General features: G+C 33.1%; 1 protein-coding gene, 1 long non-coding RNA gene and 1 pseudogene across 2 annotated transcripts; 1 reads left to right on the top strand and 2 right to left on the bottom strand.

The window, feature by feature from the left end:
- Positions 1-1,651: 1,651 nt before the first annotated feature.
- Positions 1,652-4,884, bottom strand: LOC114717094 (TBC1 domain family member 2B-like; annotated as a pseudogene).
- Positions 4,885-6,927: 2,043 nt separating this feature from the next.
- On the top strand, positions 6,928-8,025 carry LOC114717090 (uncharacterized). Its single transcript, XM_028902171.1, has 2 exons — positions 6,928-7,288; positions 7,685-8,025. Exons 1-2 carry the CDS (start codon positions 6,928-6,930, stop codon positions 7,714-7,716), a joined length of 393 nt encoding a protein of 130 aa, XP_028758004.1. The 3' UTR covers positions 7,717-8,025.
- Positions 8,026-11,496: 3,471 nt separating this feature from the next.
- Positions 11,497-11,971, bottom strand: LOC114717095 (uncharacterized). Its single transcript, XR_003737679.1, has 2 exons — positions 11,845-11,971; positions 11,497-11,770 (listed from the first exon to the last, which is right to left on the bottom strand). It is a non-coding gene; the product is annotated as an uncharacterized LOC114717095 (long non-coding RNA).
- Between the last annotated feature and the right edge of the window lie 942 nt (positions 11,972-12,913).

The raw sequence follows: 12,913 nt of genomic DNA, 5'->3' as shown, positions 1-12,913 counted from the left end.
GAGTACGTGCAAGTATGATCTGTGAGTGCAACGTATCTTTTGTTGTATGTAAATGACTTCCATATTGATAACATCTCTTTTTTTTAATAATAATTAAAAGAGGGTAAAATTAAAAAAAAGCATTAGAGTGATTGAAACTTTTAAATCATTAAGACAAAATATGAAAAAAAAAAAAGCTTTTTTTTTTTTTAAAAAAAAGTTATAGATTAGAAGAATTTGAATTTTGGACGTTTTTTTCGATTTGTTGAGTTTTTTCACTCAAGTGACCGACACTTTTCGCTTTTGTAGATTCTGTTTAAGGTGGTGCTTGGAATTAAAAAAACACTTTTAATTTAAAGATAAAACTCTTTTCACACATTATTTTCAGATTTTAATATAAGAGCTAATTTGACTTTTAATTTTGTTCTAAATATATAAGACTGTAATTTATTTTATTTCTCATATTTATTTATGTTTTTTAAGGTAATCCTTATAGTAATTGCACACATTAAATATTTAATCAAATGAAATTTATTAGCAAGGATATTTTAAATAAGACAATATATATTTATTACAATAACTACTTAATTAATTTCTTTAATCTACTCTAATTACTCAACTAATTCTTATATTAAAAACAGAAAATAATATTTACTTCGTATATTGTGAAATTACTTTTAAAACAATGTTCGATTTTTATCTAAACACTTCATAAATCTGAGATTACACGATTGATTCCTCGCACGTATCATGCCATGGAGAAAAAGTTTTTCTTCGATTTCATTTTACTACTTTAGATTTGTAAGTGCTCAAGCAAAGTAAAAGCAGAGATTTATTCAAAAAGATAAAAAGAAAAAATAGAGAGAAAAAACAAATCGTTTCTAGTAGTATGATTGGTGAGATTCTGAGGAGTTTCGCCGCCGAGATTTTTTCAACATGACTGTTAGAAAAATTTAATTTCTACACAGCAATTTTATAATTTGGTAAAAAGAAAAAGGGTTATGATGGTAAATGCTTAAAAAAAACCTTAATCATACCCTCTCCAATCACTCGGAAATAGGTTCCAATTGATAGTTAACTGCATTTTCGTGGTAACTCATTTCAACTTATTTACATTGTATTAAGCTTTGACAATGCCTTCGTAAATCCTTTTCTTTTCTTTATGCCATAGCAAATAGATTTAAGGGATGAAACTCATGCATTATAATCCCGCTTCTTCAAAGCTATTCTGTTCCTTATTTCACTACTACAATGGTGATAGAGGAGATAAACAAATATGGCTGAAACGAACAAGGAAATAATCATGTTTAATGTCTCCGTACTTCATTAGTTTACATATTTCACGTATATATTCTCAGGTTTCAAGTTCATAGGCACAAATGCCTCGAGAGAAAGTCATTGACACAAGGAAACTTTTATTATATATATTCATGGCAAAGCTCATGCTTAAAATTGCAGAACTAGAAGATCAACGAAATCCCACGATTCCTTGATCAAATCTGCGCCGTAGATTAACAGATTATGATGTATCCATTCTCATTTACATTCTCACCTACAAGTATACCCTGAAACAGCAGGTCTCATGCACTTGGATAGGAACTTTCATTCAGACGAATTCATAGAAGGGCGTGAACTCAACATCCACCTCCCTGAGACAGAGACAGTGTAGCACTAGGACAGTTTCCTATTTCAGATCAACTTAGACCTAGGAAATTGCTATTTTTCTTCAACTTGAACTGAATTTAACCGTCTCAACCTCTCATCAAGTTCCTTCATCACTTCAGGTTCTTGTTTCTTCCTTTCCTTTGATATGGTGTTCGTTGTCATGGAGCCTATCTTATCAAATGCTACCTGCAAGTACAGGATAAATAAGAAAACGCTTCAAAACGCTTCAGCTTAATGCAGGAGAAGCAGATGAGTTCTGCAATTGAGCATTAGAACAGAGCAAAGCAAATGCCTTGGTGGAACTCATACATTATGATGGTAAGTTTGCAACTATTTTTCAATTTTTTTTTTTTTTCTTAATCACAAGTTGGGATACAATTTTCCCAAACAGAAGTAAAGTTGAGATACTCTGCTTGGCACACTCGTTTTGCAATAGATCTTTTCCAATCTGTTGAAATCAAATATAAACGGTCTAAATTTCATATAACTTCTTTTATTTTCACCATCATGTTTTCCTTCTGTATATTGCTTCATTTAAAATAATAAATATATTCCTTTATTAAAGATACACGCAATCAGTCTACGTCTGAATCGTTAGGACATTGGTCTGCTCTTTTGCAGCAGCACAGAAACCATCTCTACAGAAATGACAGAACTACGATCCATACCAAATATTTTTTCATACACTTAAGAGCTAGGACTTGCTTTCAAGATGAATGTGAATCTTCGTAATATCTCTGTGATTAGTCATGTTTGACTAGAACAATTTAGGTCTTACTATTATGCTACTTTAATTCAATTTTTGAAGTTAGCAGTAATAAGTTACGCACCATCATAATCAAATTTAATCATCATTATTTTATTAAGTCATATCCAGGAATTTGATTGTTACCGGAACATAATAACATCGTACAATTCATATAATCAACTCCACTTAAAGGCTTATTATTGTGTCATTTTTGGGAATAAACTAGAGACGTAGAGAGAAATTGAGAAAAAGGAATTCTTACTGTCAGTAAATCATCTGGATCAAATAGATGATGGGTTGTCCTCTGCAGAATATCAATTACCTCCTCACCAACGTGATGCGTAAGAAGCAACTCATCTTCCTTCATCTACAATTGGAGGTTTCAAATGTCAGATCTCAACACCCCTCTTCTTTCACAGCATATTTGGCCATATGTTTCTGTGCCACGGAGAGATAGAGAGGGAGAGGAGATAGACCTAAAACACAATGCAAAGAACATAGAGGCGAGATAGTGTTGATACCTTAAAGATTGCCAAAGCCACGTTAAACATAATCTTTGCCCCCTCGTAGAACATGACATCCCACACTCGCAAAGTTGTCTGATATCCCACGGAAGAAATATTAATAAGGGGGAAATATTGAAAAGGTGGGAGGGAAAAGGGGAAGAAATCCTATTTTGGTCTCAAAAATAGGTTGATCATATCTTTCAATGTAAATCCTTCCACAGTTAAATGGTTGCAATATTGCCTTTTTTGATTCAGTCTCCATCCAAAAATTAATAGTCTACCCTAGAGGTCATTACATTGAAGTTAGCCAACCATGAGGTTTGATGTTTCATTTTGGATGGAGATGGGATGAAAGGATGGCATTGCAAACAATTCAATGATTGAGGGACTAAATTGAAAGAAATTATTTATGGAGGAACAAAATGAAAGTCCACTAATTTATCAATGACCAAGACAAGGTTTTTCCTGATAATTAATTTGCAACATCAGTCTAACCTCTGAAGGTAAACTCTTCGAGAAAGAGGCAAAGGAACCACTCAGTGGCAACTAGGGAGACATCAAACTCCAAAGCTTCCAAATGAGCCGTTTCTCCTGCATTTTACTTTCTCCATTTTTCAGAAGATGCCGAAGAAGCAAACAATGGCAGTGTTAAGTCATCAAATGAAAATACCTTGGGCACTTTTTAGCAAGTAAATCTTTAAACACTCTTTGTTCAACATGGCATCCTGATAAGTTGTTTGTGTAGCAGTCATTAACTAAGACATTTTCCAATAGGACTGCCAGCATCCAAAATGCATCCTCTTCTGTCTTCATGACAAGCAACAATAATGCTGCAACGTAATTTAACCCCCTGGAAGAATATTACATGAGTCAATAACTACGAACCAATGTTTTCAGGCATCTATGCAACATCTGTGATCAGAGAAAAACATGCATTATTCATATCTAAAAGCCAAATAGTTAATTTAAACAAAAGAACTTTGACATGCTCCATCTTTATTAGCAGTACAAAATCAGACTAACTATCAAAGCATATATTTCGTTTCATGATTAAGACTTCAAGAAAGCCAGATATAGTTAAAGAACAAAGGGCAGTGAAGCAAAGTATCAAACTAACTAACCTGACAATATCCAACATCAGAATCACGAAAGGAATAGCCAACAAGAACACGCCTAAGAGCAGCATGTCCTTCTGTAGTGTCCAACCACGGGTGACCAGGGAAGGTTCGTGGCAGGTCCCTGTTAGTAGGCATGAAGAATGATTCTAAGAAGCAAAGAAATTTACTAATCACATTCATATGGATACTGGTGCATACCGTTCTCAAATAATCATATCAATAACCTATAAAGATGTATGCAGTTACATTTGATAACTATGATGGTAATCCATTTTGCAAAACCATCTCATATTTTTAAAGTATCAACGCTTGATACATCATCATAATAGATCTCACAAATAAGAATCCGCTATTACAGGCATGGCAGGGCCACTCACATAGATCGATCTGTCTGGTGGCGGCGGTGACCTTCCCCTCCACTGCTTTGGTCGTCAAATCATCGTAATAACTCTCAGGCACGGTGGACTTTTTTCTTGGCAGCCCCCGACAGGAAAACCACACCTTAGGCCGTAGACTTGGGGGAATCCCTTTCCTAATCAACTTCTTCAAGTGATGGCATTTAACAAGTGTAGAGAATTTCAAGGAACTCTTAAGGGCACTACCTTCGCCTATGGTAGTATTTCAAATACCAATTTGCACCTTTGTTGGCTTCCAATCCCACCATACCCTTCCCTGTTGCCTCACACTCTTTCTCGTACCTCATTCAACCACACATGACATCATCTACACTCCACTTCTACCGTGAAATCATATAGTCTTGGAATTTTACAGTGAGATTCGCTCTCTGGAATAGACGCTGGGCCTCAAAATCGGTATTTGGGATTTGGTATTCAACGGCAAGGTCTATTTTGCTTTGAGTTCCATACATTTTCTTTTTCCCTTGGGGATATATCGACAGATCAAGAAATAATCAGCGGAAAAGAAACAGAGTTGACCTTTGAATTGGAAGAGAACTGGTCAGAGAAAGAGGAAATCAACACATTCTAAAACCAGTAAACGGTCAAATTTCGAACCCGAAGGACTGAAAATTGGGTGCGAAGAAGCTGAAAAATTCCCCCCCCCGAACATAGCGCGATTCAGAATGTGCAGGCAATTAAAATGAAAATCTTACTTTTTGTGAAGCCATGAAAGACCATTTTGCGCCATTAGAGTAAGAGCTCGAAACTTCCACGAGTGAGCTCGTTGATTATTCAAGACTCGCTAACAAATATGAACGGAAAAAGCGGGTTTTTTTCCAATATACAAATATAGAAAACGGCGAAATGTAAAAAGAAAATTGACAAAACTAGGTTGGGGGAAAAAAAAAGACCCAGAAATAAGATTAAAAGATTAAAAGAGAGCTCGCTCCCTGGAGGCCAAAACGGTTTCTAAATGTGGAATCAGAATCTCTCAACGAGAAAGAATGGATTGTAAGAAGAGCGTCAAAGACATAGACTCGTGGGTGTGGCGAAAAAATACGAACAAAAAACAAAGAAAAGAGGGCTAACATGTATCCAACACTCCTCTACCTTGCTCTCTATATACATATATGGCCAAAACATATATTAATTCATGTTATATTCAGTTCAACTTGTTATTTATTGTTAATTTTTTTGTTTGAATTAGCTTAATTGGAAGAGTAACATCTTCCGTGAGTTTGAAACATGAAATACTTTTATTATTGTGATCCAATTTGCTGTCATTTAGATAAATTAGAATTGCAAAGACTTATTGGCATATAATAATTGTGTTTAGTATAACCATAATTTTGAATTGATAATTGATAATTTTTGGACCATTTTTTCCAGACAAAAGTTTATAAGAGAAAATTGATAATAACATATTTTATACATAATTTTAAGTAGGAAAATTAAATATTTTAGAATTTAAAAAATTTAAAAGATGGCAAAAAAAAAAAAGTATAAGTTAAAAAAAATGTCTTTGGAATGCCATGAAGGCTTTGTGACATATTATTGAGTCTTCATGATCGTAAAATAGCTACAGGCGAAAATTCTCTTTCCATCGCTGCTGCTTCCAAGAAGGATGGATCAAATGTGCTAATTAAACCAACAAGTACTTATTAGCACCAATATTTGTTTATGTTAAGGTGGACCAGCATCCCAAAATATTTTTTTCAAATACATTTAATGACTTAAAACATTTTTTGGTGCATTCACTACCAAGACAAACAAATATTTTAGAGTGTTGGAAATATCTGAAAAATATTTTCAGGGTGCTAGATGTATCACAAAATATTTTAGAGTCTTAGACGTACATAAAAAAAATATTTTAAAGTGTCACATGCACCAAAAAATACTTTATTAGGACCCCCCTTAAAAATATTTCAGATACTAAATGTATTATAAAATATTTTAGGATACTAAATATGTTTGAGAAAATACTTTGCAGTGCATACCCCTTATTTGTTTTCTTCAATTAGCAGTGCGCGTGAATGAATTCACATCTTACACAGGAATGGAATATTTATATGGGGGCAAATAAAAATTTATGTATACTAAAAGTATAATTTTTAAATATAAAGTAATTGACAATGTTAAACGCTAACATTTATTTTATATTTATTTTGATTCTTGATTAAACAAATTTGTTATACTTTTTTCTGCTAATAATGAATTATTTTACAGTAGTACCTCCCAATCCCAATATAAACATGCATGGCTTATCTTATCTTATCTTCTGACAGCGACCGACAAATCAAAGCTTGAATGGCAGAGATGAAGGTCCCCCCAACCATCAATGATTCAATAATTACATTTCATATGGAACAGTGTTATTAGTACCAATCACAGCCCAACAGTGATCTCAATTATTTATTGGGGACCCCCAAATCAAAACAAACCTACTTTCGCACAACCGACCAAGCTTTTGCTTCTTCTCTTCTTTCATTCGTCCTTCTCGCTCTTTTTCTGCGATGGAAAACATGCAGTTGCCTTTTCCAGAATTGAGGCGCATAACAGTGAAACGCTGCGACAAGTTGAAATGCCTTCTAAAGAACGTTGTAGTTGGAATGCTTCCACAACTACAACTCATTGAGGTATCAGAGGCTGCACGAACGGAGGAGCTCTTTTCACATAGCAGTGATGAAGCCAGTGCCAGTACGCAAGAACTTGTGCTTCCAAATCTAGAAATATTGAGACTTTCAAGATTGCCTAGCCTCACTCACTTCTGCAAAGGACTCAAGCTAAATGCTCCACAACTCAAACAAGTCCAAATAAATGAATGTCCAAAATTGGACTTCTCCTCCCAGCAAGCCGCTACCACCCAAAGCACAGGTATTTCGCTATTTATCTTGCTCCCACAATTTCCTTGTTTACACATAATAGTACATTAAAAATATATACCAATGGTCAAATATTACAAAATTTACCCCATTGATTAACCATTTTTTTAAAAATAAAACAGAGGTTTTTTTTTATTTAAAAGTGAACAATGTTATTCGCTCAAAACCATTCTTCTTTTGGTTTTGATGTTGTGTACTATGTTACCCCGTCAAAATTATGCATACTTTAGATGTCGCTTGGAATTCTAAATTTAGAAAGGTTCTGAGTATGCTGGCTGTAATCTAAATTCCTGACGTAATTGTGCTGATATGCATTATTTGTTACGCTAAATATGCTTAAAGCTTTGGATGGGAAAACATGTAAGTTGAGGTATGAACTTGTGTTCAGATACAGATGAGTCATGTGACGGAGAGCAATAAAGGAAAATAGCAGATGGAAGCTAGCAGCGGAAAGCATTATATTATGCGTATGCAGATGCATGTTCTTAACTAGTTAGAGAGTTGTGCTTGGACGGTAAGACCTTGTGATTTGAAAATCAAAAGTATTGAGGCCTTTAATAAAGCGTATATGGCAAAAGTGGGGAATTTGCCAGTGCTGTGATTCATAAATATGAATGTGTTTTGTATTGTATTGAGAGTAATACAAGATGGATGGTATTGATTTTGGGATATTTCATGGGGATGAGACCCTAAACCTTATTGTGGTTGATCATATGTGAATCCCCCTCACTCGTTGATCATAAATATTGTGAAGGAGGGAGTCTTGGAGATCAAATGACTATGAGCTGTTACTAATTAGCTAAGTTCAACAAACTCTTAGGCATCATTAATAATCAAATGATCTCTTACTTTGTCAACGATGGTTTTTTAACACTAACAAGAGATCATGAGTAACAATGCAAAATCTTGGATCAAACACCCCATCAGATGTTGAACCAGAGACAAGAAATAAATATGATACTTAAGATAGCACGAAAACAATTAAGGCGTTTGGGCTTAACTAGAGAGAGACAGAAACATTGGATCACCCCATTTTCTGGTGGGAGAATTGCACAAGGAAGCCTTTAAAATTTATGAGTGTGTGTGAATGTATCCCTCCCTCGTTAATTCACATACATCTATTTTGTTCTTCATATAACAAACATAAATTTCTCTATTTAGCATCAGTTTTAATTAATATATTTTTTTTTACCTACTAAACATCTCATCATCAGAATCCAAAATCTCTTCACTCGTGTAGGTGTGTGTGTTTCAGGTTGTTAATGTCTTATTTAAGAAAACAATTATAATGTACATATGTACTTTAATTTATAAAAAGTATGAACCCGGCAAATATGCCAAAGGCTATTATCTGCCTGTGTAATGAAACACTGAAACCAGAAGACATAGAACCATAATCAAAGAGGCAATAGCTACTCATGAAGCATCACATTGTACATACATGCCTTATGCACCAGATACTCTTAACTCTAATTTTATTTGTAAGGCGAAAAAAGAAAATCTATTTTGATTCTATTTATTTATAAGTTACATCATTAAATTCTTTATATTTTCAGATAGAGTGTATATAAGTCAGGTGAAGTTGAAAAATTATTAAATTTTAAAACAAAATTAATAAGGTTCAAGATTTTATTGATTTTGGAGAAACATGTTATGAGTGCTTATAAATATGACTAGAAGAGTACATGATTAATTTGAGAACCTAGAAAATTATGGAAAGCCTTTGATGTTATTAGGTGATGAAGTAGATAGATGCATTAATATCAAGCCACTTGATATGTATCTCTTGTTGAAGCAGCTTTTATCGCACATCTATTACATGTACATGTTTGTTCAAGAATGGCCCTTCTGAGAGTCGCCCTCGCTACTCAAATTCTGATCCACAACTCTTTTCCTTCTTATTACATCTTTTCTTGAAATCATCTCTCTCATTCTCAAGTACTTCTCCAGCGTGTCTCCTCCTATCTTCCACCTTATGCAAGCAAAGTTTTTTTTGTTGGTATTTTTATTTAAATTTTTGTATTTTTCACCCTTTTTTTCCTGCTTTGATGAAATTTAATCTATAGCAAATTTGTGTGGAGATTGGAGATGGCATAAGTGTTGATTTATTGAAAATTTTGTTTGCAAGCAAAATTTTGCAGCAAGCTTAATAGGAATAAGCACTGACGATAGAATGAAATGGTATGTTATAATTTTGTTTAATCAATCAACATGAGTGTTGTAAAATTTGAATGGGGCAGCATTGTCATTTAAAACCGAATTTGTAGCAAGATATATTGTTGATAAGTCATTGATAATATGATATGATACAAAATCCGCAATGTAATGTATGAAAGGGTGTGGCCTACCTACCCAATGGATGCTGGGGTTGAAAGGGTTTGGAGTTGAACAAGAACAGTCCATCATAAATGATACTCCCTCCGTTCCTTATTATAAGAGACATTTGATGCTTATGGCATTTCCTGTATATAAGAGACACTTAAAGTTGTCTCTACTTTTTTTGTGTTGATTTCCTATTTTAGCCATATTTATTGTCTCCAACTCACACTCTCCCTCCCTCCCACTTCTTTTTCTTTTAATAATTTAATTGCTCTCTCTTATGCTCTCTCTCCTTATTAATGAGGGCATTTTTGGAAAAAAAATTATACTTTTTTACACATTAATTATTCTGAACTAATTTTAACTATTTTTTTGATCAACGTGCTTCGGTTATTTGTCTCTTATAATAAGGAACGGAGGGAGTAAATAACATGAAAATGGGAGACAAGCAATAAAAAAAAGATTAAATCCATGACAAATTCTTTGGTCCTTATGATACATAGTGACATAGGATGTCCATATCTATTTATACATTTTGTTAGGTAATACTATTTATAAAGGATAACCACACCTTATACTTTAACTTGCGACATAGTTAAGGCTGACATCTTGGGAACATCAAGTTTTTAGCCCTTATTAATCCATTGATCCTTTATATCATTGTCTGACTCAAGCAGAGGTGCGTGCTCTGCCAAATAAATTTTGATACAAACAAGTGCATATTTCTCACTAATGTTGGAACAAAACTTAAAATAGAGACAGTTTTCTAGCTGTCTACCAATGGAAGAAAAAGATTGCTTTTTTAATTATTGAATTTCAAACAATTACTATTAAGTTAACTTAAGAAAAAGGAAAAATCAATCTTTTTGCCCTTATAATTTTCATTCAACTATATATATAAGTATATTTTTAATATTATTATCCGGCTAATCTGATTCTGGATTCTCACTCAACTACATTTAAGGAAACTAAATAGACTAAAATTTCAAATGGCTAAAAACTATAGTGATTGACTTGCAGTGAATCAAGATTTAGCTATTGAGTTTTAAATAGGATTTATTCCTTGTGCATGCACGGGAAGCATTCACTACAATATATTCATCATGTGTCAAATCATTTCAAAAATAAATTAGTGAATCGAAACAACGTGCACAAAACAAAATCCCTTGCCTTGCAAAACAAACAGCATCAAACAAAAAAATGACAAGCCTTTATTACATGAAACAAATATAAAATGCAGCCTAATACGAAGTCCTAACATTCTAAAACAATTCCCTATAAACAACGTTGATAATTATATATTAGGTTAAAAAGTCAAAAAAATGCTTAAAAATATAAAAATCAGTTGAAAAAAACATGTAAAAATATCTTAAATTGTTTTTATAAAATAATTCAATGTGAGATTATTTTATCCATAATAATCAATGAGTTACGTTATAGGCCCATGACATAAAGAAAGAAATTCTAAAATGCACTGGGCTCAAGCCGCAATGCAAGTGAGTAACTATATTAACAGATGAACTACAAGACTAATCAAACTACAATATTCGTTTATCATATTTTTGACACAACATCCCTTATAACCGTTTTGTCATTAAAAAAAAAAAATTCAAGCTATTGTGAAATACTGAGCAATATCACCTCTGCATTCTTCATCTTCACAAGGTTTTACATTGCTCAAGTTAATGCCTATAATTTTTCAATCATTAAGGTTCAATATTTTGCATTTATTATAATACCAATCCAAGTCAATGGTGGAAAATCACATTTTTCCTGGACAACAATAGCAGATAAAATAAAATAAATGGATAGCAAAAAAAAAAGATAAAATAAAATAAATGAAAATATAACGCCTTTGCCATATGGCCCTGTTTTATACAGTTGCACGAAACAGTATCAAATCATTTTTACTAACTAAAATAACTCAATAAAAGGAAGAACAAAAGTGTTAATATGTATCAAATCCTTACGATGATTCACAACTTGTCCAAACCTGCAACACATCACAAGATTTTCAGAGCTAAGCAAATCCTGCAAGATAAGTCTATTGATTTTCTGCCCTTGAAAATATCAGAACTTTTGTATTCCCAAAGTTGACCCCCTTTCAAGAAACTTCTGCCAACCATCTTACTTTGTAAGTTCATAAAATAAAGATCTGGACAATAACAGGATAACATGTTAGATAAATAAGAAACCCAATAGATTTACCATAAAAATAGAGTAAATTACCTTAACTTTGTCTAACCCTCCAAGCTTCTTTTTGCACCTTTTACTGCAATTTAAAATACTAATAAGCAACTTTACAGAACACAAGATGGTTAACTTCTGTCAGTATCCTTTCAAATGGTATCCTTGACAGTTAGACTTAGATGCACAATAGCAGATAACGTATATGCTTAATTTAAGACTTGGTTAATGTTGTAAGCATGAAAATAAGATATCTCTATACTTTTTAAATTCAGAAGCAGTAACTCAGAGTGCAGACTAAGAGTAATGTGTTTTAATCCCACTATTTTGACAGCAAGTAATATGATATCTATTAATACTATTGCATTATCTGCTATATATCTTGAGAATGAAATGATTAGCAATCAAGATGATCAATTGAATACTAAAGCATACCATGTTAGTGATTATGTTAAAATATCATGATATCCTAATTGTTAGTCAAGATGACCAACTGAAAACTAAAGTATACCTCGTTTTGGATAGAATTGGTGCTCAGTTGCAAAGGTCTTCAAATACGGCAGAAATTGTCTTGCCATAGAACATGTAACTTAATCCATAAAGTAAAATAACAAAATAAGAATATAAGGACAGATCTCAAATAAACCATATGAGAGCTAGGACGTAAAATCCAATCATATAAACTGCAAATAAGTTTCCATTCTACAGAAATAATAAGAAGAGTAAGACATGTAATAACGAAAAAAAGAGAAGAAAGCTTGTTCTAATAACAAAAAGAGAAAGACATGGATAACACTCAATGAGTGAGTTTGCTCTTGATGTTTAGAATACCTCAACAAATTCCGACAAAACACCGAAGGGCCTAATTCAAGAACCATAGCTCAAATGTAATTTATATGTCAGCAAAAGTTCATCAGTTCATGTGTCCTCTGGTCTACCACTATTGAATATCTCCTGGTCATTTTCTCAAGCACTTGGTGTGCATCTTCAAGCAAACCTTTTTTCTTTCCGTGATGGTGAATTGTGGGGGCAAAAATCAACAATCAGCATTATCAATGAGAATTAAATTAAATTCCAGTAGTAGCAAGAAGCAATATAGATGCCTGACCTG

The sequence above is a fragment of the Neltuma alba genome, unplaced genomic scaffold, assembly GCF_004799145.2.
Source record: "Neltuma alba isolate B1F8T4 unplaced genomic scaffold, ASM479914v2 tig00011707_pilon, whole genome shotgun sequence".
NCBI classification, from domain to species: Eukaryota; Viridiplantae; Streptophyta; class Magnoliopsida; order Fabales; family Fabaceae; genus Neltuma; species Neltuma alba.
This window is presented reverse-complemented; position numbering and strand designations above follow the sequence as displayed.